Consider the following 27,774-nt stretch of genomic DNA (forward strand, 5'->3'; position numbering starts at 1 on the left):
ATGGCAACAAATGTACAAATATGCTTGACACAGTGGATGTATGTATAGATTGTGATAACAATTGTATGAGCTCCCAATAAAGTGATTTTAAGTGGAAAATTATATACACATGAATGACAGTAATTTGTTGTTTTAGAAGAAAAAAGAAAAAATGCATTAGACCAGATGTTTAGAGACACCTTTTATACATCACCTTTTCTGAAAATACTGAATAAACTATATATATTCTTTCTGTCCACTTAAGATTTAAATTGTGGGAAAGTAATGGAATTCCTTTCAGCGAATTAAGTAAGCCCACTTTTGGAGTTTGTTTGTTTTTACTTCTTAAGGATCTGGATTTAATATACCACAAGTGTAAGGTACAAAAGACAAATCCTGTGGCCTAGGCATGATCAGAATTCAGATCAGTAGGCCTACTAATTAGAAAATCTATCCCAGAGTAGATGACAGTAAAAATCTATGCTTCATTTGGCCTCGGATCTTAGGGACATGGAAGAAGGGGAGTGGACAAGAACAGAAAAATATCTGAGAATTCCTTATGACAGGCTTCGATTTCCTTGAATGTGGATCCATAATCTTTACTTCGATTTACAGACTCTGCCTCGTGCATGTAGTAGAGGACAAAGCCAAATACTTTAAAACGACCTCAGGTGACTGCATCCTCAGAACCCTAATGGAAGCACAGAGCTTTAAGAACACATCTTAAACTCAGGTCTCCCCAGTTATCAATGACATTCCAAAGAACATAGATTCATATTCTTAAATTATTGAATACATAAGAAAACAAATCACTGTGTGCTTAGAGAGTACAAACTACATAACTTCACCTGAAAAGACCACACATCTTGAGTTATCAGATACGGGTGTATATATTAATATATTTAAAGAAATTGAACACACTCTAATTATTATGAAGGAAAAGGAATCAAAACTGGCCAGTAGACTTGAGAGCCAAGAATTTTACCAGGACTAAAAAGAAATATATATGGATCTGGTCAACAAAAATCACAAATTTATGTGATCCTTATAGTTGAGCCTCACCTGACACAAAACTGATAGACCTGAAAGGAGAAATTGATAAATACATCACTGTAGTCTCACTCAATATAACCATGGAGTTTTAATTGGTATTTAAAGAATATTTCCCTTATAATTCATAACTATAGAATTTTTCCATTTGAAAATATTTTTAGCAGAGTGAAAAATGAAAGAACATCTAAAATTTGTGGGATGCAGATAAAGTCATTGTACAAAGGGATAAGTATATAGTATTAAATGCTTTTTTTAATTAATAAATCTTTTTATTGGGGTTCAACAACTCTTATCACAATCCATACATACATCAATTGAGTAAAGCACCTGCTTTTTTTTAAATAAGCTTCAAGTTAAGCATCAACCTGAACAAACTGGGGAAAAAAACTTATGAAAAAAATAAGCACAAAGCAAGCAGAAGGAAGAAAATTACAAAGAGCAAAAATCCATTTAAATTATAAACAGTAGAAAAATAAATGAAACCAAAAGTCAGTTCTTTGAATGTATCAATAAAATTGATGAATATTTAGATTGTTCGGGGGGGGCGGAGCAGCAATGACCAATGTCAGTAAATAAAAATGGGTTGTCACTATAGACCCCACAGACTTTGTGAGGATTTTATGTTTATGACATTTAGGACCAGACAAGACTATAGAAGCAGGAGAACAAAGCAAAAGTTGTAAGCAGTTAGGGGATGATTGCTAATATTTGGCTTTAAAAGGGCAGTTTGGGCATTCCATGATGCTCATCTACCCAACACAATCACTGAAGACAAAACTGTGCATAAGCAAATGTGAAGAAAACTGATGGTGCCCAGCTATCAAAAGATAAAGTGTCTGGGGTCTTAAAAGCTTGTAAACAAGCAGCCATCTAGCTCAGAAGCAGCAAAGCACACATGAAAGAAGCACACCAGCCTGTGCGTTCATGAGGAGTCGATGGGATCAGGTATCAAAGAACAAAAAATCAAATAATTATGAATGAGGGGAATACAGAGTGGAGACCCAAAGCCCATCTGTAGACAACTGGACATCCCCTTACAGAAAGGTCGCAGGGAGATGAGCCAGTCAGGGTGCAGTGTAGCAATGATGAAATATACAACTTTCCTCTAGTTCTTTTAATGCTTCCTGCCCCAACTATCATGATCCCAATTCTTCCTTACAAATCTGGCTAGACCAGAGGATGTATATTAGTAAAGGTAAGAACTGGAAACACAGGGAATCCAGGACCGATAAACCCCTCAAGACCAATAATGAGAGTAGTGATACCAGGAGGGGAAGGGAGGGATGTGTAGAAAGGGAGAACTGATTAGAAGGATCTACATATAACCCCTTCCCTGTAGGCCGGACAACAGAAAAGTGGGTAAAGGGAGATGTCAGACAATGTAAGATATGACAAAATAAAAATAATAATTTATCAATTATCAAGGGTTTTTGAGGGAGGAGAAAAAATGAGTTTATACCAAGGGCTCAAGTAGAAAGCAGATGTTTTGAGAATGATGATGGCAACAAATGTATAAATGTGCTTGACACATGGATATATGTATGGATTGTGATAAGAGTTGTATGAGCCCCAATAAAAATGATTTTTAAAAGGGAAAAAATAGGGCAGTTTGTGTGAGTTGTGTAAGATGATAGAATTGTTATTTATCCTATTTGTGGTAGCCATACTTGCACTAAAAAGGAGCAATTTATAAAATATTATATACACTTAAAAAATATATATCTACCAAACACAGCAAGCATCCTCATGCTCAATAGTAGTGAAAGCATAAAAAAGAACAAGCTGCTCTTATCACTTAACAGTAATGCTTGACATCTTGGTCAGTGTAGTAAAATAAAAAGAAATTATAGATATTTTTTAAAGATCTGTTTTTATTTGCAAATTGCATGGTTTTCTACATAGACTAGATTGAATTCCTAGTTTATCAAGTTTGTGAAATAGATCTATATGCGAAAGTACTTACACTTTTATATACTAGCAACAAACAGAAAATGCAATTTTAATGAAGAGGTGTCACTTATAATAACCAGGCCTTCCAAACAGTTCATGCTGGTTCCAACCCCTGCTGAGAATTTGACTTTCCACCCTGGGTATATTGAGTAAAAATCTTCATTTTAACAAGGTTCTTACATGCACACATGAGTCATCTGTTCACATGTATGCATAAGAATCACCTGGAAAATTCTCAAGTTGGCAGACAAGTGAGGCTCCTGACTGAAAATCCATTCTTCTGGAAAGACTGCTTCCACGCCAGAAGAATTGGGAAAAGCACAGGAAAGGGCTTCTTATCTCAAGAGGGGTTATTCAGAGAATGTAATTTTTTTAACAACTTATATTCCTTGTAAAGGATCTTGTGTAAGTTTAAATTTGTTTGTTTGTTTTTATTTGTAGACACTGTTGATTCTATTACTCCTGACAAAGTACGAGGTTTAAGGGATATGTTGAACAGCAGTGCAATGGACATAATGTATTACACTAGCCCACTTTATAGGGATGAAGTAAGTATGATACCTTTGTGATTGAGTGTTTTTTGAGTTTGATAGCATATAAGTCTCCTGAATTCTGAAAGAAAATGAAATATTACCGGCATGTGAACTTAAAGAGTGAATTTGATCTTCAAACTAGCCCTCAGGACCCTTAGTTGAATGGATAATCACAAAGTAGAAGGTGGGTTTGAAAATAGCTATTTGAAGAATATCAGCTTTCTTGTAGTTGATCACTGGTACATTTATCTTATATTTTATCAATGATTTTTGCCCTCACACAAAATTCCCTTCAAGTTTTTATTTTTTGCATATAATCGACTGATTTTTATGACCTCATTTCCGTAATGAACTTAATCAAGGAAGCTTCAAAAAGCACCTGGTAGAAGGGGACTTTAAAATGATGGAATTTCCCATGAGCTTTGGAAAGCCCCCGTTAGCACTGCTGCTGCATCATGAATAGACTAGAATCCTAACGAAGTTAAGGGTGAAGCTTTCTTCATTAGGCGAGAGTCTCTCTACCCAATGGGTTTCACTGCTTTATTGCTGAGTGAAAAGGAACTCAATAGCTTACAGCTGCTTATTGCCTGGTGTAAGAACTGATGTGTGGGCATGGCCACTGTACTCATTTGAAAGATGAAGAAACTGGTACAAAGAGAGATTCAAGATTCAGCTGCCTACTGGGCATCTGTAGATAGGTGTCCCATAGACATCTCAGACCAAGTTATTATCTTTTTCACCATGCTTAAGAACGATAAACTCATTAGAAGGAAAAGTGAAATGTCATTGGATGTTGAGGAATGGCAAACCTACATGGAACTCTGTTAACCTATAAGTAGAGAACAACTTGAAATCAGGAATATAACGTTAAATGTAGAGGCTAAGATATGATATTGTTGGAAAAGTATAGCAATGCATTTTCCAGCCACATTGAGGGAATAGGTGATACATTATCAACACAGTTCACCAAACTAGCCTGGGTTTGAAATAGTGCAGAGATGTCAGCTTCCCACAATCTGCTAAGCGATAGCAGTGACTGGTCAATTAACCTCATTTGGTGTTTATGATAGGCATATAAACTTGGTAGAATTCAATACCGATTAGGTATGATTGGTGAATGTCAAAGGAGAACTGGGATTGGGAAAATCATTTTATAGTCATCATGGCAAAGAGAGAATTGGGTTTTGCCACAATTAAATTTTTTTAAATAAATTTAAATTTTTTAAATTACATTTAAAAAACAGAATTAGGTAAGTATCTTCAAAGGATTCTAATTCTAGGGGATATTTTTAATGATTAACTTGTTAAATGGTCTTAAAGGGTATCCCCACCAATCAGGTTTTAGTAAAAAGGAGCAACTAGGTGGTCATGTGAAAAACCAATAGGCATTATTATATACCTCCAGATGTGAAATCCTATGAAGGACTGAGCATAACATACAGAGTATTCAGCCTTAAAACATATAGCTTCAGTGTGATCATGAAGAAACCGCAAACAGGTAAAATTAGAGGATTGTATTCATTTAAAATATAGCATACAAGATAAAAATTACTGTAGAAAATGTTCTAGAGTAACGGAGCTTAAAGAGAAGTGATAGCCAAATATGATATCTGCATCTAAACCATATGTCATCTGTTGAGGGACAAATGCTTTAAAGGACAGATTGGAACATGGATGATAGATTATGTCTATTTATGGTCCATTGCAGCTCATAGCAGCCCTATGTACAACAAAAACACTGCCCGGTGCTGTGCCCTTCTCACAACTGTTGTTTGCGCTCATTGTTGCAGTCACGGAGTCGTTCCGTTCCTGGGTCTTTCTCTTCTCTTACTACGTTGCCAAATACGATGCCCTTCTCTAGGGATTTGTCCTTCCCGCTAACACAGCTAAAGTACGAGATTCTTCTAGCCATACTTCTTCCAAGACAAATGTGTTTGCTCTTCTAGAGTCCATAGGAGATTCAGAATTCCTTGCCAACATCATAATTCAAATGCCTGAATTCTTATTTGCTCTTCCTTATTCATTGTCCAACTTTCCCATGCAGAGTGAAGTGATTGGGTTTAATCCTCTGAGTGACATCTTTAGACTGGATTTCTTAAGTGCTTCCTCCATGGACATTGGTCGTGGAGCCAAGTAAAATGATGTCCTTGACAATTGCAGTCTTTTCTAGCTTTATCTTGATGTTGCTTACTGGTATCCTTGTGAATATTTTTTCTTTATATTGAGGTATAATCCATACTGAAGGCTGTAGTCTTTGATCTTCAACAGTAAGCGCTGTGTGTCCTCTTCCCTCTCAGCAAGCAAGGTCATGCTATCTACATATCACAGTCGTCTAGCTTCTCAAATTCTTTGCTGGACATACAATTGGAATAAATGTTCCAAAAGGATACAACCCTGATGACTACATTTCCTGATTTTAAACAGTGCACTATCCCTTTGTTTTGTTCAACCTACTGCCTCTTGGGCAGGTTTTACATGAGCTCAAGAAATGTTCTGGAATTTCCATTCTTTTCAACATTATCCATAATTTGTTACAGCCCACACAGTTGAATAATACCTTTGAATAGTCAGTGAAATGTAGTAAATATCTTACTGCTGCTCTCTACTTTCCACTAACATTCATCTGATTTAAACAGTGATATCCTTCATTCCTCATATGTTTCTGAATCGGCTTGAATTTTTGGCAGTTTACTGTTGATGTACTGTTGCAAGTTTTGGAATTGTCTGTAGCAAAATTTTGGGGTAATACTATTGATACTGTTCAATAATCTCCACATTCCCTTGGACCATTTTTCTTTGGATTGCTACCACTGTAGATCTCTTCCAGTTATTGCAACATAGCTGTCTTTGAATGTCTTGGCATTCATGAGTGCACAATCCCAGCATTACATCCATTTGTTGAAACATCTCAGTTGATATAATATCTATTTCTGAAGCTTTGATTTCACAAGTGCATGCACATCAATACATAAGCCTACAGTTAAACGGTTACGTGCATGTTCATTTACTCCCATATGCCCAATGTACACATATATGCATCCATACCTACTTTTGTAACCATACACTTATTTTGGGTCATTTTTATTGTTGCAAAATTGATGATTGCTAAAATGCCATTTCTCTCTCTATCTTGTCATGCCCAGCAAAGAAAGGCATATGATTGTATGAGTCAAACAAGCCAATCTGTCTTAGAATGTTCCAATTCATTTTTGACAACTTCTAGTTTTCCTTTTTCCAAACTTCGTATTTTACTTTGGTATTATTAATGAGTGTTTGCAAATGGGTCTTCTCGTTTTCAGTTATGCCACAGCAGAAAGGAAGGTCCTGAAAGCTGTGCCTCATCTATGTAACTAAGGTCCCTTCTGTTTCCAGGAGGGAGCTCTTCCCCAGCCGTATTGAGTGTCCACAGCCTGAAGAGCTCATCTTCAGACATCATATTGGACAGTGTTCCTCTGCTATTCAGAAAGTTTTCTCTGCCTGTTATTTTCAGAAGTAGATCACTGGGGCCTTTTTGCCAGTCTTTCTTAATCTGGAAACTCTTTTAATACTCGTCTGTCTTGGGTTGCCCTGCTGGCATTTGAAACACCACTGAAACGCATAGATGGTGTGCAGCGTCACAGGGGCACACCGGTCACAACAATATGACAGACTGACAGATGAATGGGGACGTGGCTCTGACAGCACTCTAGATCAAGTGACATGAGAAATTCAAAAAGAGCAAGGCATAGATATCTGAGCTTTAGTTTCATTGACTTTTTTAATGAAAGATATAAAGACAACTGTCATAGTCTCCGCTTGTCATTGTTATTTGAAAATTACTTAGTTGGTGTATATGACAATTTCTCTAAATTATTTTATGTCATTTAAAATTTCTAAAAGCAGGGAGAAAGACAAAGGGCTAATTATATTTCTCAACTTCATTTTATGTGTTTGGATTCACTCTTGAAACTGCTGTTTCTCCCCTTGAGTTGATTTTCTTCAAAAATTTAACTTTGGTACAGGGGTTATGAACATTTTTTTAAATTTTAGAAAATCATAAGATGCTGTAATGAAAAAGGCTTAGCTGACTTGGTAATATGATAAAGCTAATAAAACTAAGATCACAGGGTATATCATTAATCTTGGCTTATATGTTCCAAATGAATAAACTTGGTCACAGAAGGAGTCTCAAAGAATACAATTTGGATCAGAAAAGGAAAGGGGAAAAAGAAGAATCCTTGATTAGTCACTTTATAGAGTTGAAATTCATGTTTTGCTATTGAGTGGATGATTTGTAGCATTGTGAGATCATAGTAAGCTATTTAAAATTCTTTCAGGATCTTAATATCTTAATCATAAATGTTCCATATGCACAAGCTATAAATAATAAGAGAAAATGTGATTATATTTATATCTAATATGGTAATAAATAGGTCAGTTTTGATAACATATAGTTATCAAAACACCTGAAATCATCAACCCTTCAGAAATTGTCCACGGAATATTCCATTTTATATTAGAATGAAATATTTTGACAGCAGATAGACTTTTTACGTCTTAGGGATTTATCCTTTTGTTGGTTTCCCTTGTGCTTACTATGCTAATGAAATTTTCATTATCTTCGGAGACCTGTTAAAATATTTTAATGTAAAGTAGATTAAGCTAAAAAAAAAAAAACCCTCACTGACATTGACTTGATGCCAACTCAATAGGACAGGGTAAAACTGTCCCTATGAGTTTCTAAACCTGTAACTGATTATGGGAGTAGGCAAGCCCCATCTTTCTCCCACAGAGTGGCTGGTGGTTTCAAGCTGCTGACCTTACAGTTAGCAGTCCAATGTGTGACCACTATACCACCAGAAGGATGTATTATCTTTTTTTTTCTTCAATTTTGAGAGTTTATTTTTTTAAAAAACATTGAATGCCTTTTGTCAGAGTACTTAAATATATGTTATTAAAATTAAAAGATAATAGAATTTCCCACCAACTCTTTGAAACCCTCTCATTTACCTTTTTGTAGTTCTAGGTTTACATGGTATATATCTTAAAATCAAAGCCTTTGAAAAGCAAAACTGCTAAAAAGTGCATTTTTAAAAGTTTACTTTAGGCATTAGCTTTGCTTCTACTTCCCCTAATGTAGATTGCATATCAGGAAAGTTGCAAAATGTTAAGGCTGAATTATAGTCTTAGAACCAAATCCAAAGCATTATCTTACAGTTCCTCGTGTGGTTTTACACCATACTGCATACTCCTTATATTGACTAGAACTTTACCTTCAAACCATCATATCTGCCAGTATATAGTTGCTAAAATGTGTTTCCTGACCAGAAGCATCAACTTCTTCTGGGAACCTAATAGAAATTTTCAGACCCCACCCCAGACCACACCTACTAAAGCAAAAACTGTAAGATAGGCCTTTTTACCAATTGCCATCAAATCCATTCCTCCTCATGGGAACCTATGTATATTAGAGTAGATTTTCAGTGACTGGTTTTTCAGAAGTAGACCACCAGGCCTTTTTCCCAAGATGCCTCCAGGTGAACTTGAACCTGAGTACATTATCCAATTGCGCTACCTAGGGAAGCAATGAGGCCTAGCAATATGTATTTAACAAGTCCTCCATCCAAGTGATTCTCATGCTCACTAAATGTGGATGAACTAGTGCACTTAAGGCATGGAATTCTTTTGCTTTTCCTGGGAAGAATTTTTTTAATGGTCATCAAACAAATCATCTGAAGTTCTGCCTAAAGGAAAGACAGTGTTTCATCTTCCCATGTGCTACCAACCTGTCTTGTTCTTCCCTTCCTTCATTGTCTGACCACATTCCCCAGACACGATTCATGGGTGCAGTAGCTTTAGGCCTCCGTATGGCATTGTAGAGCTCTGGGATACCAAGGGAGGGGCACTCCACCCTGTCCACCAGGAGGGGCTCAAATGATTGTCCTTCATTGTCAGCAGGTAACAAAAGGTTCCGTAAAACTTATTGGAATCTAGTATCTTTAGAAATAATAATATTAAAAATTGAAGCAACATTTAACTGGTAATTTGTATGTCAAACTAGGAACTGGCACACTATATACTAAAATGAGAAATTGGTTATCAAACTGGAAACGGATGACTGAAAAGTAATAGGAAATGATAAAGCGGACCTAAAACTCGAGACAGGCCTCCATATTGATTTAAGTAACAAACCTTACTCTGCTGCCATTAATAGAACAGTTTGGTAAAGTTTGTTAAATCAAAATTTCCCAAAAACCCCACACAGTTTGTATAGAAAAATGACTAAGAAACTTCCTATATTGTTAGAACCTCTAATCTTTAAAACACACACACCTGCTTGTCAGATGTAAGAAACAGCTTTTTCTTCATACCTTTATTACCCGTATAAGATTTTGGAATATCAATGGCTTTTCATTACAGTACTCTATCTTAATGTATTATATAGATTCACTGATGTTGTAGTGTGTGTACACAACTATTAATATTAAACTCATTCTTTTTCTGAAATTTACTATGGCTTAAAGACCAAAAGATAAGAGAAAAAATTAATGTTACATATGGTAAGGTACGCTGAAGAGGAAATTTATAAGTGTACTTTAGAAAACCTACTGGAATTTTCAGTATTAATCTATGGAATTGTATATACCCATTTCTCTCTTAGAAAGTCCTGGTGGCATAGTGGTTACAGGTTGGGCTGCTAACCTCAGTTAGCAGTTTGAAACCACCAGGTGCTCTGAGGGGGAAAGATGATTCTTTCTACTCCTATAAAGAGTTTCAGTCTTGGAAACCCACAGGAGAAGACCTGATGGCTGTGAGCTTGGTTGGTTTGTTTTTTACTCCTCTCTTATAGGTATGGTTTGATTCCAAAGACCAAGTTGTTATGCAAAAATTGGCATTATGTGAAAATGGAAGATGACCACATAACTTCCAAATTACAACATCGTTTAACTGCCAAACCACCGAAAACCACAGCTCAGCCAAGTTGACACACAACCATACCCTCATAGACAGCATTGACTCTAGCATTCACCGCAGCTCTCATTACTGCTAGACGCACTGCATTACTGTGTGAAATCGTGTGGGTTTTTTCTATTGTAAATGAAAAATGTCAAGTCAAAAGATTCTAGATAAACGAGGGGTGGATGTACTTGGTTTAAGGGCTAGGCAAGGATTTATATGGGAAATATCTGCCTATATTTTAGCAATGATTTGGATTACAATGACAAGTATAAGCCCACTACTGGACAAGCCAGTTCTGATTTAGAGCCACCCTACGAATTGCTCCCATAGGGTTTCTAAGGCTTATGTTACTGGAAGCAAACTGTACCATCTCTCTGCTGGAGGGGCTGGGGTTCCAACCATTTCGGCAGCACCCTCACTGTTAAGCAGTGTGCCATGAGGGCTCCTTAAGATTATGTGGACCTGACTTCATTCCTGTAAGGTATTGAGGCATGTATTTTGCCAGGAATGTCAGGGTTTTTTTTTCCTTAATGTTTCTGCATTTAGAAATAATTTGCAGTAGCCAATGATAAATCTAATATAGTAAAAATGTTGTGTGTTTTTTTTTATTCCAAACAGCTAGTTAAAGGCCTCCAGCAAGAGCTGAATCGATTATATTCCCTTTTCTGTTCTCGGAATCCAGACTTTGAAGAAAAAGGGGGTAAAGTCTCAATAGTGTCGCATTCGTTGGGTTGTGTAATCACTTATGACATAATGACTGGCTGGAATCCAGTTAGACTCTATGAGCAGTTGCTGCAGAAGGAAGAAGAGCTGCCTGATGAACAGTGGATGAGCTATGAAAAGCAGCATCTTCTTGATGAGCTCTACATAACAAAGCGAAGGTAAGATAGCCTGCTCTTTAAAAAAATGTTCTCATGGACTTCTAAGGGAAAAGCTTAAGATTATTCAGAATACAATACATACCATGTCTAATTAATCCATACAAGTATTCATTTATTTTCATGTTAATTGCATGTGATTTTCTTATAAGATAAAATAATTTTTTTGTAATTTTTACTAATTCTTAGAGGTAGATTCTAGCTGTTTTTACTCTGAAGATTATTTTTAAACCTTTTTAGTTATTCTTGGAAAATATATTTGATAGATTTGATCATTATTGGATCCTTAGGGGACTTGCTGGTACTCTTTTCAGTCTTTGTTGTATTCTTATATCTATTTATAATTATACACTCTTTCTTTGTTGTCCTATCAATGACAGAAGGTCACCTTAAGCTAATAAAACCATAAAAATCATATAGTTTTATATATTTGGCATTACATAAAAACAGCCACTTAAACTTAGTAAAAAATGTTCATCTCAAATAGCCTTGGTTTTATTTAAGTTTAAGAGGGTAAATAGATAGATTTTATAGTTAAACCTGGCATGTTTGGCAAGCGTTAGCAGCATTTTAGATGTATAAAATTCAGTAAAACTTTTTTTTAATAGACTTAGGAAATGAACTGTTCTTTTTTTTTTTTTACTGTAGTTCCAGTTACTTAAGGTAAATAGATTTTTAAAATTATAATGGGAAAAAATATCAGAATAGTTGGCAAGTTCATCAGCAGGGAGGGTTAATAAATTATGGTTCATCCATATGCTGGCCAGTGGTAGTAATGATTGAAATAAGTCAAAAAATAATAATGTTTGGTATTAACCACTTGGTGTCATTTTTAAAACGATGTGTGTACATGTTTTTTGTATGTTCCTTGCATTTTACTGATGGATCCCTCCACAAAGCAGGTAGGTATTTTTGATGAGCTCTGGTGGTTCTGTCAGGTGACTGTGAAACTGCTGACACTGCAATGTTCCACTGTCCTGGGGGAGAAAGATGGGACGGTCCGCGCTCATAAAGATTTACAGCCTCTGAAACCCGGTTTAGAATTGCTTTGAGTCAAAGACTCACTGGCCATGAGCTGTGGGTAGTGATACTCTTTAATAATTTTATAAATTTCAATAGACTATGTTATAGCAGGTACGCTTGTTAAATACTGTCGATGGGCATTATTAAAGTGAGTGGGGGAATGAGTCATTTTTAACAGTGAACAAAATAATGAAATTACAAGTGTGCATATATATATATATATATAAAATTTCATATTGCATCCTAGGCTGCAGGAAATTGAAGAACGACTACATGGATTGAAGGCATCATCTGTGTCACAAACACCTGCCTTAAAATTTAAAGTAAGAAAAAAAATTTAAGGAGAAAGTGATAAAATGTTTGTCATTGATCTCATCAACTGTATTTTTACCATGCCTGATTTTGCAGCCATATACAACTATTTATTTTCTCTAGGCTAGCTACATTCTTTTCTGACTCTTCTTTAGTTTTAGTTCGTGTGTTTATGAGTTGAAATGTCTTCTTTCCAGCCCCAGTATTCCAAGCCCAGCTGTGAGATTTCTTTTCTTCTTTTGTCAGTGCAAATGCTAGTGCCTCTCTAAAGACCTAAGAGTTGAAATTAACCATTCCTTTCTCTGCTATCTCATAACACTTTTTCCCTATAGTATGTTCTTATTCTTTGGTCCCCACTAGAAAGGCCTATGCCTTATTGGCCTATATGTTTCACAGCACCCAGCATATTAACCCAAAATGATAATGTAATAAACTTTGGATTAGTCTATAGAAACATGCACACACAATGACCTGGTCTTTTTTCTCATTATCTTCCTTTTCTTCTTCTCATTCTTCATAGTGTTATTAGATTTAAAGATACAGAAGTTGCTCCTGAAAATAGTTCCATAAGATAATTTACATATACTTTCTGAAGACAGTTATTATTTGCAAATAATTTGATTATTTTTATTTTACTATACATAAAGGTGCTTCAGAAGTTCATAGAAAATTTTAAAAGATAATGGAATTTTTCCACAACTTTGTTGATGCATTCTCATTATGTTCCCAAATTCCTTGAGAAATGAGACTTAACAATATTGATAATTGAGGATTTTTATCATTTTAGGTTGAGAATTTCTTCTGTATGGGATCTCCACTAGCAGTTTTTTTGGCCCTGCGTGGCATCCGCCCAGGAAGCAGTGGAAGTCAAGACCATATTTTGCCCAGAGAGATTTGTAACCGGTTACTAAACATTTTTCATCCAACAGATCCAGTGGTGAGTTGAGCATAGGAAAGTCTTTCCAAAAGTTTGTGGGGAAAAAATCCATTACCTTAAATTTTAATTTTCCACAAACTTTTTGAAGCCTTTTCATATAGATATTTTTCTCTCAATATTAAATATATTCTTAGAAAATTATAGGAATAAAAAATACCTTGAAAGGTATCAATGACTCTTGAGGGAGCGGGGAGGGAAGGGAAAAAAAAAAGAGGACCTGATGCAAAGGGCTTAAGTGGAGAGCAAATGCTTTGAAAATGATGAGGGCAATGAATGTACAGATATGCTTTACACAATTGATGTATGTATGGATTGTGATGTATGTATGGATTGTGTATGTATGGATGAGCCCCTAATAAAACGTTTAAAAAAATAAGAAAGGTATCAATGGATTGAATTAGAAAGATACTTAATTATTTGATTTTATTTATAACATTTATAGTCTTAAAACATTTGTGTTTTGATTAATTTAGGGCTCATGAAGTAATATTCATATTTATGTTGTACAAACTCATTTAAGAGCATACCAGAATTTAAACCCCCTGCTGTCGAGTTGAGTGCAGCTCATAGTAAACCCTATAGGACAGAGTAATCTGTATTTGAATCTAATATTAAAGTCCCTCGTCCTAATTTGTGCCATTTTGAAATTCTTCCTGGAATTTAATAAGAGCTGCTAAGTCCCTGCATGGCATAGGCAGTTTGTGGCTGGCTGCTAATGGAAAGGCTGGTGTTCAAGCCTGCCAGCTGCTCCATGGGAGAAATATGTGCAGAAATCTCTTTCATAAAGATTGCAGCCTTGGATAGCTTGTAATGGTTTCTCGTTCGGCTGCGAACTACAAGGTCCACAGTGTGAAACCACCAGCAAGGGAAGGAGGAGGCTTTTTAGTCGGTGAAGATGTTCAGGCTCAGAGACTCACTAGGGTAGTTGTACCCTGCCCCCCTATAGGGTCACTCAGTCAACATTGACTTGAGGGCAGGGGAAGTGGTGCCCCAGGGGATGGATTGATTGATAATGTTCTGTAATGTAAAATGACAGTGATTTCAAAATAAATAAATGACAGTGATTTCTCTGAGGTGAATCAGAGACGTATATATCAACCATATTTTCATGAATGGATTTGGAGCTTGCACTTAATTCTACCCCCAATCCCAGGACAGTTAGTTCTTATGACAGGGCCCTGCTTGATGCTCGACCACATGAGAGATCACTGGAGATATGGGTGCTATAGCAAAGTGTGGGGAAGAAACTAGATGGTGCATCGCTATCAGAAAGAATAATGTCTGTGGTCTTAAAGGCTTGTATTCAAACAAGCAGCCATCTAAGTCACATGGAAGAAGCACATTAACCTGTGTGATCCAAGGATTATAAATAATTTAAAACAGCTCATTTGCAGAAGGTTGTGGATGACAGTGGAAGCCTAAAAGCCATTTGAAGAGTCCACACATGAATTTAGTCTCCAATCATAGTTGAGGGTGTTGTCAGAAAGCGCACTGTGAAGTTGATTATGGGGGCATAACGGGCTCACAGTGCAATGTCATCTTATGTCCCTTTAGACACATTGTAAAGCTTTTGAATTAAAATTTAAAAGGTGAAGGAGAAGTAACATGTAGAGTATGGTGAGTCCCCTCTGACCGTGGGCAGGAATGTAAATAGCCTTGCTAACGTGCAGCAGGCATTGGAAATGTATCGTGGGAGATGCAGCCAGGTTCACATGGAGCACTTTATCATCTGATCTTCCTGAAGACTCATTTAATCTGTTCTAGTTTTTAATATTTTATGCGTTATTTTTGATTGAGGATTTTATGATTTCCTTTATTATTCTTGTTAGTTTTGGTTGGTGTTTGTTTTTCATGGTTTTCTGTATGTGAAATCCAGGATAGGTCAATCCGTAGAGACAGTAGCTGGATTAATGGTCCCTTGCGAATATCGTAGAGGAGGTTGGGGGAAATGGGTACAATGAATACAAGAAGAAAATGTTCTAAAACTGATAGGTGAATTATTATATGCCAATCAAACTCTTAGGAAAATAAATAAATAAAGCGGGCTGGTTGGTAGAGGATTACAGCATTAGAAGCCCTATTAGTAATTCAGAACTGCTAATGCACAATAGCAGCATTAGCCTAGACGGCTTTATTTGTATCAGCAGTAGAAATATATACATATTGCTCATCGTAAACTAATAAGAATATATGTTTGAAAAATCCTTTTTAATCTAACTCTGTTTAATATGTAATAGAATAAGAATAATATACTAAAATCTAAATATTGTGCCTTAATGTGTTTCTCTGAACTTTTTTTTTGAACCAAGGCTTATCGATTAGAACCATTAATACTGAAACACTACAGCAACATCTCACCTGTCCAGATTCACTGGTACAATACTTCAAATCCTCTACCTTATGAGCATATGAAGCCTAGCTTTCTCAACCCAGCAAAAGAACCTACCTCAGTTTCAGAGAATGAAGGCATCTCAACTATACCAAGCCCAGTGACCTCACCAGTCCTGTCCCGCCGACACTACGGGGAATCCATAACGAATATCGGCAAAGCAAGCATATTAGGTAATTTCTCCTAATTTATCTGTGAGTACAGGTACTTTTATATAGGCATTAAATGTGGGGGACTTTGTAGTTCTCTGACTTCTAATGGCTTATCCTGTTTCTGGAGGTAATATATTCACTTCATATTCCTATTTGAGGACTGAACACTTGAGTGTTTTCTTGCGAGGGTATGAGACAGCAGGAAGGACAAGAAACAGCATTGGTGTTAGAGTTAGGTCTCCCATTTTAATCCCGACTCCACTTCTTACTGTGAAATCTTGGACAAATCATAGGGTTTGTAATATTCCACTTTTTAAAAAAAAACATTTTATTAGGGGCTCATACAACTCTTATCACAATCCATGCATATACATACATCAATTGTATAAAGCACATCCGTACATTCTTTCCCCTAATCATTTTCTTCTTTTTTTTTTCTTTTCTTTTTTTACATTTTATTAGGGGCTCATACAACTCTTATCACAATCGACACATATACATACATCAATTGTATAAAGCACATCCGTACATTCTTTGCCCTAATCACTCTCAAAGCATTTGCTCTCCACTTAAGCCCTCTGCATCAGGTCCTCTTTTTTTTTTTCCCTCCTCCCTCCCCGATATTCCACTTTTTCTCATCTTTAAAATAAGGGAATACTTGGGTTCTAAGGGTGTCCTTCCAAATGAATTCTGTGGGGTTCTGAAAATCTCTACAACTGTGTGCTGTTTGAGGGCACCAAGGCTACTCCATGTCTCTTGAAATGAACTTCAGTACCAGCACAGTGTTTGGGATGTCCTTGGAGCTCAACTATGTGCCACATAATTGTCCCTTTATTTTGGGTTACCACTTGTTTTAATATAAAATGCCACAAGATGGCACTATAAATGAGCTCTGTCTGTTGGATCAGTTTGATATTTCATTTTGTCACACTCACAGATTATTGATTGATGACTTTTTAAATAATATATCCACTTCAGTAATAAACCTATCAATAGTAAATATATACTCATGTCAGTGTCCTGGTTCCTTTATTAAACGCTTGAATCTTGCCAAATGTTTTCATAAACAATGATCACTTATTCGGATCTTTATTCCTTTGTTTATAACATTTATTCCTAGAGTCTGCACCACTTTCCTTCTATTTGACACCATTTTTATTTAGAAACCTACAGTATGAATTAAAGTTTCTTCAGACCTACGTTCCCGTCCTGGAAAAGCATGACTATAACTTAGTTCTTCTGAAAATTGGCTAAAATTATAGGTGGTGTTTTTCAATCTTGGCGTGTGCTGTTAAAATTCCAACAGAATTATTTTCCTGTTTTGTTAAACACAGGGGCTGCTAGCATTGGAAAGGGACTGGGAGGTATGTTATTCTCAAGATTTGGACGTTCATCTACACAGTCACCTGAGACATCCAAAGACTCAATAGAAGAAGAGAAGAAGCCAGCTACCTCCCCTCCTACTACAACTGTGGCAACACAGACCCTTCCGCACAGCAGCTCTGGCTTCCTTGATTCTGCATGTTAGTCCATTCTGTTCCTTCCTTAAGCTGATAACCATGTCCTTCTAAAACTTGAGGACAGGGAGGGCTAAAGTCTTCATTTGAATTTAAAATACGTTAAGCTATCGAAAAACTTCTGCTTATATTTTTAATAAAAAATCCCAGGTAGATTCAGTTTTTGTATGGGTGACTTAATAGTTAAGAACATCAGTAATCAGGACCTTGTGGCACTGGGGTCTTAAACATCAACCATGAACTAAATTTCTTAGGATCTAATTATGTAAAGTTTTTTTTAATTTTTTCTTAGTTTTTTGGTATTTTTATGTTTTGATATGGTCTTCACCGTCTTAAAATTTTTGAAGCTACAATTGCTTAAAATGTAGCTTTGAAGTGAAGGGGGAACTTCTGGGCTTTGCCAAAAGCTATCATACTCCTAATCCCACAGTTCCCTTTATTCATCTTTACGAGAGACCTCCAAAGCTTATGTGGAATTCACTGTATGGCTTTCGATCCTATTTCAGCTACCTAAGAGAAAGTCATTCAAGAAATGTATAGTCCATTAATAGAGAGGAGTTCAGGTCTTCGTAGTTATGTTGAAATTAAGCATGCGAATGGACCTTTTTCAGTAGACTTTCAAAGTTTAAAATTTTGGATAGTTGTGAAACACTAATACTCTTAGTGTATATCTATGTATGTATGTGTGTGTGTGTGTATGTTTATGTAGGTGTTTTTGTGTGTGTATCTCCAAGGATCTAAACATAAACATTATTATCAAGCTCCCAGTAAAATAAAATTAATAAATCAAGTCCTGTTTTTCCATTGACCTATATAAGGAAATGTAGATTCTAAAGTTAGTTACTAACCATCTGTGACAACAGCAAGAGGGAAACTTTGCTTTCTTCATAAATTTTTGAGAAAATTTCACGAACTTGTGCCCTTATCTTCTTACTGTGTCTACTACTCTAAATTTTAAAATGACTATTATCCATTGCCATCCATAAAACTTGCTGTAAAAAAGGAAGTAAGCTTAGATGTGCTGATTCTCAAGGCTGAATTATGGCTCTACAGTCAACCTCACTCTATTATTAATTGTCAAGAGTTGACTGTTTCTATTTAGGGCAACAGCATATTTAACTTAATTCCTTCTATGTTATATTCTGAGAATTGAAAATTTTATTGCTGTAAGTCTTTTGAACACTGAAAAAATTTTCTAAAAGGCTCTTGAATGTTAAAGAAGATTTTTTTTTCACATTGTTTACTTGAGTCCCTATTCTGTTGCTCACTTAAACTCTCGTGTTTATGTAACATCTGAAATATGACTGTGAGAATTTTGCTGATACATGCAGAAGTCAAAGGAAAGCTCTAAACTTCTGCAGAGGATTATGCCCACAGAATTTTGCCAGATAAAAGCTGCAATTCCTTTTATTGTTGTCAGTGCTGGTAAGCATTCAGGTAAATGAAGAAGCCATGATCGATCAGATTTGAGTCCAGAGAAGGGATAATGAAGCCATTAATGTAAATCCATAGGCTGTGAAGAAAGAAAAGTAGCTAAATATTTAATGTTTAACAAAATTTCAAAATAATAGAGGAATCTCTTCATTTCTTCTGTAGAGATATCTAGTTGTATTATATTTTGATAGCTTAACAAAATACATTTTGTCATCCTTCTGTGTATAATCTTTTCTGTTCCTGGTGGTAAATTCCTCATCAACTGTATAGATTCAATTTAATGAGCTAATTACGTGTCTTATCCATCTCAGTTATCCATCTCTAGTTGTCGGTAGGTGTTAACCATTAAAGTTGGTCTACTGCCAGTAGAATTCTGCCTTTTACATCTGTATGACTTGCCTCACTAATTCTTTGACTTATTTCAATAATCTGCCCTTTTCTGTAATACTGATTTAAGCACATGTCCTATGTCATAATTTTTGGCTCTGTCTGACAAATCACGAAATCTTTCTTCCTTAAAATCTTTCCAGAATGTGGTCTTTGTGATTAAGTAATTTTGGCTTCCTTTCTTGTCTTTCTTCTTGTACTCACTCACCTGCTTGCTTCAGCTCTTCAGTTATCCTGGAGCTCCAACTTGGACTCTCGCGATAGGTGAGGGAAAGGTGGACACAGACTGGATTCATGATCGGCCAGGGTTTCTCTCTTGGAAGAGTGAGGGTTGTCGGTTGAAACTTACATTACTGCCATTGAATTGAAGCTTATGTAGTGTTGTTCATTTCTTTTAAGATGTTTAGAAAAGTTATTTTCAGTGGTTTTATTTTTTGTGACCCTGTGTTTGTAACATGAAAAGAAAATGTCTGTTCTTTTATTGTGGTTTTGCCTCTAGGTTAAAACCTAAATGATTATACATTTTGGTAATGTCTGGATGTTTACAGATTGTGACAGTGTATTTCAAAGTTAATTATGCTTACATTTTCCATGGAAGAGCTCTTCATTGAAATCAAAGCTTGCACATCTTTATATCTATTAGGTTTAATCAGCTTACTTGGGAGTATTGGTCTAACTTTTGGCCACTACATCATTGAAGGCCATTTTTAACCATCCTTTACAGCATCTTGTTTTTTTTTTTCACAGATTTCAGACTTCAGGAATCGTTCTTTAATCTCCCACAACTGTTTTTTCCGGAAAATGTAATGCAGAGTAAAGAGACTAGCCTCGGTATGGTATATGTCAGGAGTGGCGCTCAGACTCCACTGGGAGCTCTGCTCGTGGGCAAATCGGATCAGTTCTCTGTGTAATCAACTTGGATGTTACCATTACAGACTATTTCATTTGTGTTTTCTTCCTTATTTTCTAGTCTTTAATGGTAGTGATCTTGCCACCTGATTGTTGATTAGCCACTTCATGTGCAAAAATATGTCATGTTCCAGTATGCTGATAGAAGGAAGGAACTTTTGGAGAGGGTATAAAAGCACTAGGCCATTGTCTGCCTTTATTTCCATGAAGAGGTCAGAGAGGTTCAGTATTATTCTCATGTAATATACTTAAATATAAAAGGGTTTCATAAGTAAGAATTTAATCATTCTAGTTATTTCAGTAACATTACCACATAGGGTTATACATATCCCGTAGCTACTATCTGATTTCAACACAAATATTTAGTGTACCTTACGCACATATTTAATTTTTTATTGTAATTTTGAAAGAAAAATATATTTTTACATATAATTTTCAGCAATCTAATCACCATGGATGAATTTTTAGCTATTTAAAATTATCTTCATCCCTAACTTTTTTTTCCACAGATGCTCTTTTTTATTTGATTGCTAGCTCTCATTTTTTCTATTAAAAATGCCCTTTATAGATATGTTCTAAAACAGTATTTTAGTATAACAAACTCGGGTTTTTCAGTATTGTTTTTTTGGCTTTGGCTCTGTTTTGTTTTTGGTTCCATAGCAACAGTGTGTGTGGCTCTTAACTCAGCAGATACCCCTCCAGGAGTGATCTTATGTAATTGCGCTCTCTGGTCCCTGCCCATGTAATAACTAGGCACTTCCATAGAGAAGTAATTTAATTTTGTGATTTTTATATTTTTAGAAGGGAAAGGCAAGATTAATCCACTCATACAGTTGTCCTTCAATCGAGTATAGCAATTGACATAACATTCACTATGTCAAAACCATCCCAACTACCTAAACAGTTAGATCACTAATAACTATACCAAAGTGAATCAGGTGGCAGTATGCAAAACTGAAATGGCAGAAGCAAGAAGCACAGTGGTGGGAAACTTAGAGAATGTAGAGACACAGAAGTTCAATTTACTAAGAAGAACCAAGAATGAGTAAAAAGGAGCAGTTCTGAATAGAACTGACACTTGTTTAAGCCAGATTGTGGAGGGAGGGTCCAACAAACCTGGCCACCTTTGGGGTTTCTTGTCTTCAAGATTTACCCAAAAAGCCCATGTTTTCCCACATTGCCTAAGTGTGGCCTTATGTTAAGTGTTTGAATGTTTTTCAGGGTAAATTGAAACACTGGGGGAAGGGAGATAGTGGTCAGTGTAAGATATGAAGTTAATTATAATTTATAAAGGGGGCAGGGAGGTAAAAAGAGGAGCTGATATCAAGGACTCAAATAGAATGTGTTTATAAAATTATGGCAATGTGTGCACAAATATGCTTGATACAATTTATGTATGGATTGTTAGAAGAGCCCCCAATAAAATCATCTTTTAAAAAAAAGATCTCACAGCACTTATAGAATTATCTGGGCATGTAGAACTTTATTTCTCGGGATTTCTGTGATGTTCTTGAAAGAGAGAAGATGAGACACTGGCCCAACCAGTATCATCAATTTAACCAGAAAAACTAACGCAATGTAAGGTCAACTACACTGACAACCAGGCTGCCTGGGTCAACTTTGAAGAGGCAGAGGGTAAACTAAAACAGACGTGTCAGGTACAAGCTAGCTACCTAATTAATTCCCGTTTTGATGAGGACAGCAGAAGATAATAGAGAAATGAGAAAGCTAATCAAGTTAAAGCCCCTAATGGTTTTAGGAAAGATAAGGACACCACACAAGAGGACAGTACATTGAACTATTATGTGAAAGACAGTTTGCATCACAGTCACAGCATATGAAGAATAATAAATTTCAGGGACATAAGATCAAAGTACAGTCAAATAACCTGCTTCCGGAAAAAGCCTTCTTTTCTTTGATTTAAATCAGAATGATTCAACCCGAGATTGTTGGACGAGGATGGCATTGTGCAGGGGCATCTCTGAAAGTGCATTCTCTAGGGACTAGGTGGTCGTCACTTGTGCCAGTGCGTGCGATGCTCATCTCTTCTGTTTCTCCTCGTTCCTGTTTCCGTATAACTGACTTCATCTTGGCTCTTCTAGGCTGACTTCATTCTTGGCTTCAGAATTCCAGCTTCCTCTTCTTTCTTTGTCTCCTCATCTGTTGAGCCAGAAGATAAACCTACAAATGTGCAGCTTGCAAAAAGATTTGGATATTGCTTCGCAGGTCCTTTTAATGATTTACGTTTTTGACCTGTTAACAGATTGATTTGTTGTTATTTAAATAAGAAAAAAATTAGGGTTTTTTTGTGTTTGTTTTTATTAAAACCTCAATATATTTTAGAAGTGGTTATAGCCTAATTAATATTTATTAAGTATAAACTGTAAGTGTAAACCTCTAGAAATGTATAAATAGATCCATGAACATTCCTCTTCAGAACTGCATAATTGAAAAATAAGAATTTTTTAAAGTCAAGTGACATTTTCACAAAGCAGCTATCTAATAAGCATTTAGCTGAGCATTTATATGGCTTTATTCCCTAGAGTATATTCATATGTGATTATCAAATTCTCAGTGTGAAGAAAAATCCAACTTTTTCTCCAACCCCTTTCATAATTTTGCCAACTTTTGCTTTTAACATCTTTGGCACTCTAAACAAAAAGCAGATTTTAAAGTGTCTGAGTGGTTTTGAGTGTTTTTGTTCTGCTTTATTTTCAAGATCAACCTTTCAAAACATTGACAATTCTGGAGGCTTTCCTGAATATCAAATGACTGTTTTTTGAGTGTTTGTTGTTAAGGGTTTCTTGAATGAGACTATTGAGGCTCTTTTGTCACCTTGGTTTGTTAAAGTGATCTTTTCCTAGGGGGAGTGGCAGGGCTTTCTGACCTTTAGAAAAGATGAGTGAATTCACTCAGTTATTTGAGGACAACAGGGTTCTAAACAAATTCTTTACTTCCAAGAATCACTACTCTTTCTCTCTCTTTACCTTTCCTGGCCACTCAGTGGACTCTTCTTTTATTAAATAGACATTTGTTAAACACTTGTGTGTTCCAAGCACAAGGGTAGGCACTGTTAGTGGGATGGAGACTAAGGAGTGTGGTGGCTGTCTTTGAGGAATTTAGCCTGGTTGGTAAAAAAAATTCTATGACTATTAAAGAATAGTTACCTTCCAACATGGTCACACACACATAGCCAATTGCTAAGCAAAACCAGTTACCTTCAAGTCTGCTCCAGGTGACCCCACAGTGTCAGAGTAGAATTCTGCTCCATAGGGTTTTCAGTGGCAGATTTTTTCTTAGAAAAATCACCAGACCAGGAGCTGATGCCAAGGGCTCAAGTGGGGAGCAAATGTTTTGAGAATGATGAGTGCAACAAATGTACAAATGTGCTTGACACAATGGCTGTATATATGGATTGTGATAAGAGTTATACGAGCCCCCCAAAAAACTATTTAAATTTAAAAATAAACCAACTGAGTGACTATAATAAAGGATTTTGGAATACTGGTGGAAAGCATTTCTTTTGAAATGCTTCTGGGTAGACTGGAGTATCCAGCCTTTCCGGAAGCTTCTGAGGTGGTTTTCACCGCCCAGACTTCCCGGGTCACTTGTACTCCCACAGCATCATTGGTCCAATCTTTGAGAGAATGTTTTCCTTATTTTTCACAAAGAGGGAAATGATAGCGCTACTAGTGCAATCATTTCCATTACGTAGACTGTGCTCTAAGAGGTCTGTGTCAGACCTGCCTCAGTAGACCCGTACTCATTTGTTGCGCTGCTTTTCTTTCAGTGGAACTGGATCACAGGATTGATTTTGAACTCCGAGAAGGCCTGGTGGAGAGTCGCTACTGGTCAGCTGTCACGTCGCACACTGCGTACTGGTCCTCCTTGGATGTTGCCCTCTTTCTCTTAACCTTCATGTACAAACATGAGCACGATAATGATGCAAAATCTGATTTAGAACCAATCTGAACCCTGGAAGGACATTATTGGCCCCAAACTGATTTTTTTTTCCTGTTAAATGTGTGTGTGTCAAGACATGGAGATTTCAGGTTTAAGTATGTTTCAATTTTTGTTTAGAGCAAGAGATATTTAAAAGCACCTTATTTTATTTAAAAAAGAAAGAAAGAAACATTCTCAGACCCAAAGGAGTTATTTATGGATTTAATAGTTTTGATTATGAACCTGACAAAACCCTCTACAGAGCATCAAGCAAGAACTGGAAATGAGGAAGGTTTGGGTGAGCTGCTTGTAAAGATTAGAAATCACGGTCTAATTTCTCCCAGATAGAGAAGTATACTAATAAGTTGGAGCTAATGTATTAACCAAAATATGTTATAAATCTCAAATGGTCAAGATCAAGTATGTTCTCTGTGAAGATCATGAGGTGGTATGATTGTAGATTTCTATAAATGCCTCCATTTCCACTATTTCTTTGAAGAAACTGTTTAACAGATTTAAAATGTTTTGAATTTAACTTTAGAAAAGCTAATGCTAAAAAAGAAACAATATTGGAACTCTACTGTATTTATAATGTATTACCTCTAATTGTTTCTTTCAGTGTATGAAACATTGCATATTTTTTACTGTTTCCTTTTAACATAATTTAAGAACCACATTTATTTTCTGTGGTGTTAAGACCCCTTTTTTCTTGAAACTATCTTTGTACTCTTCAGATGAATATATAGACACTGTGGCATACTTCCAGTATTTTTTATTTCATTAAAAACATGGTTTTGCATAAATAACAGGCTCAGTTATTAAAACCAAAAAAAAAAGCATTTTATTTCACATGTACCTCAGAGAAAGTTAAAGTTTGCTAGACTGGACATAGATACTCCATAAGGGATATATTTAATTTACTTTTATTCAAAGACTCGTGAACAGCTTTGGAGTATGGAGCGTGACAACTATTTTAAATATATAAATATTTCTGTGCCAAACAGTTAACCTACATGAAGGGCTGGAGTGTCACTAGTATTTGATTGTGAAAGTGTTTAGGAAGACATGATCAACACACAGTACAGCAGGTCAGGCTTCTGAGGGATTTCCCTCTCCTGTGAAAGTTTCCACAGTGCTTTTCATCTGAGGAGCTCAAAGGGCTTTACAAAGTGTACATTGAATAATCTTTGTAGTCGCTCCAGGAGGTAAGTAAATGTGTTTTATTCTCATCACATGTTAATAGACTAAGGCACTGAACATTTAAAGTGCCTTGAATTAGCTTACATAGCAAATCTGGTGACTGATAATTCACATATGACCTCTTAGAGGTTTGCACAGAGTAATAATAATAGAAGTCGCAACCCATAGTTTAGGGTAATGGCTGTGAAAACCAACATTTTACCATATTGGTCTTATACGTTCTTGAGCTGTCATACTAAAAGATACTTAGAGGGAATTAGTAGCCATCTCTACCACAACCAACCCTCATTTCTCAATGGTTCCCACTAGGTTCCATTTAAGGTGCTATCTTTGCTTGTCTTGCAAAGATTCTCTTAGCTTTCTAATAACCACTGGCAAACCGGGAGCAAAGTCGACTAGTTGCACATCATACTTACTCCTTTCTTTATGAGAAAGTAGAGTCTTTGACTAGGTTTTATTCTGCACCATCAGTACTCTTGTCGGCCTTGGCCTTTAATTGAATTTGCACAAACTATAACACTTCTTTTTAGTATTTAAAAATTTCTTAAGCTTCCATGACCAGTTATGTGACTCACTAAGGAACCCTTTCTATAAAAGATGTGTAATGAGATCTTAGAATCTTGATTTCAAATGTAGAGATTTCCCTGAACTCAGGCCGTTTTCATAGCTCGTTTATTTCATAGGTCTAAATTAATCCTTAAGGAAATTACTCATGTCGTTGGAGTCTTATCACTAAAAGGACTTGAGCGTATGTTACTGTGGGTAGTGTGACACTCAGATGCCTAAAATCTTTACGGGACTTACCCTGAGCCACTGGAATGTGAAGACCCTGTTTACCTGGGAAGAGGAAAAGCCTATCGCACTAGTCAGTTTGATATTATTGAATAAAAATTAGGTTCTCAGAGCCATGAGAATAATGTATCTGGTTTTTTTTTCCACTGAGAAAACAAAGTCAAATTTAACCTCTCTCTGTTTATTTGAATTATGGAAAAAAGTAGCATCTCAAACCCTGTTTTCAAAATGAGACCACCTGGGCTAAACAGGTGTTTTGTTTTCTTTTGTTGTTGTTGTTTTATACTTTTTTGTGTGTGTTTTGTTTTCAATACATTATTTTACAGATTGAAAAAGTGGTTTTGATTTTATAGTACTCTTGTTTCCATGTCTGCCCGCATGTTATCACGGGATGCACTTGTATATACTCAAGTAATACACAGAGGATGTGTAAATCTGGCTTGATTTAGAAGCTAAGTCAGTTACTGAGTAACATCTTGCAACTTTATTCTAGTAAGTACTAAGTTTGGCCAAAAAGCTTTATTTTTTTATACTATTAAAATGTTGTTCTCCATTTTGTGTACATGTTATGATGATTCTCCTGAGTACTGTTCAGATCATTCTGTTTTAAGCAATTAGGTTCCCAAGAGTTACCAAAGATTACAATACGGAGAATACCTTTGAGTTAAATCTTCATCTTTTTTTACTTTAAAATTAACCTTTACTATGGAAAGGATCCCTGGCGGTACTTAGGTTAGGTGTTGAGCTGCTAACTGAAAGGTTGGTGGTTCAAACCCATAGGAGAAAAATTATGCTGTCTGCTCCCTTAAAGATTTACAGTCTCAAAAACCCTGTATAGGTTCGCTATGAGTGGAAATTGACTTCATAGCATTGGGTGGCAGGCCTTTTATTGAGCCTTGGTGACACAGTGGTTAAGCACTTAGCTGCTAAACCCAAAGGTCAGCAGTTTGAACCTACCCACCGCTCCATGGGAGAAAGGTATGGCAGTCTGCTTCCTTAAAAATTCTTAAACGCCAAAAAATTCCCTGCCATCAAGTCTATTCCAACTCACAGCGACCCTCTAGGACAGGGTAAGAACTGCCACTGTGAGCTTCTCAGGCTGTAACTCTTCTATGGGAGTAGAAAGCCTTGTCTGCCTCTCTACAGCCTTGGCGTCCCTGTGGGTCAGAATTGACTGGACATCAACAGGTTTTGTTTGCATGGTTTTTGTTTGTTTTTAGAGCCTTCCATTTATTTTTCAGTAGTAATTGCACATGTTTCCCAATGCTGTCATTTAGACTATATTTACAAAATATACAGGTTTTCCAAGCACCTACTCTTTTATATGTGAAACAAGCCTTAGGAATCTCACACGTGTTCCTTCTTCCTTTTAAATAACATCTGTTCGCTTTTTAAATCCTGACTCTGAATGTGTTCTCCCGAAGCCCTCAGTGCCATGTAAGCATTCA

General features: G+C 36.2%; 1 protein-coding gene across 7 annotated transcripts in view; it reads left to right on the plus strand.

Moving 5' to 3' along the window:
• The window catches only part of DDHD1 (DDHD domain containing 1), a 67,423-nt gene extending 40,517 nt beyond the window's left edge, over window positions 1-26,906 (plus strand). For 2 of the 7 annotated variants that reach the window (XM_075530907.1, XM_075530908.1), the window contains exons 8-15: window positions 3,424-3,530; window positions 11,073-11,335; window positions 12,603-12,678; window positions 13,455-13,604; window positions 15,914-16,166; window positions 17,480-17,668; window positions 20,231-20,314; window positions 24,183-26,906. In XM_075530907.1, the coding sequence (XP_075387022.1) occupies window positions 3,424-3,530; window positions 11,073-11,335; window positions 12,603-12,678; window positions 13,455-13,604; window positions 15,914-16,166; window positions 17,480-17,668; window positions 20,231-20,314; window positions 24,183-24,364 (1,304 nt within the window). In that variant the 3' untranslated portion in view covers window positions 24,365-26,906. The remainder of the gene's footprint in view (window positions 1-3,423; window positions 3,531-11,072; window positions 11,336-12,602; window positions 12,679-13,454; window positions 13,605-15,913; window positions 16,167-17,479; window positions 17,669-20,230; window positions 20,315-24,182) is intronic. The other 5 variants (XM_075530911.1, XM_075530910.1, XM_075530909.1 and 2 more) reach the window with 5 other exon arrangements.
• Window positions 26,907-27,774: the final 868 nt, after the last annotated feature.

Source organism: Tenrec ecaudatus, chromosome 14 (assembly GCF_050624435.1).
Source record: "Tenrec ecaudatus isolate mTenEca1 chromosome 14, mTenEca1.hap1, whole genome shotgun sequence".
Taxonomy (NCBI): Eukaryota; Metazoa; Chordata; class Mammalia; order Afrosoricida; family Tenrecidae; genus Tenrec; species Tenrec ecaudatus.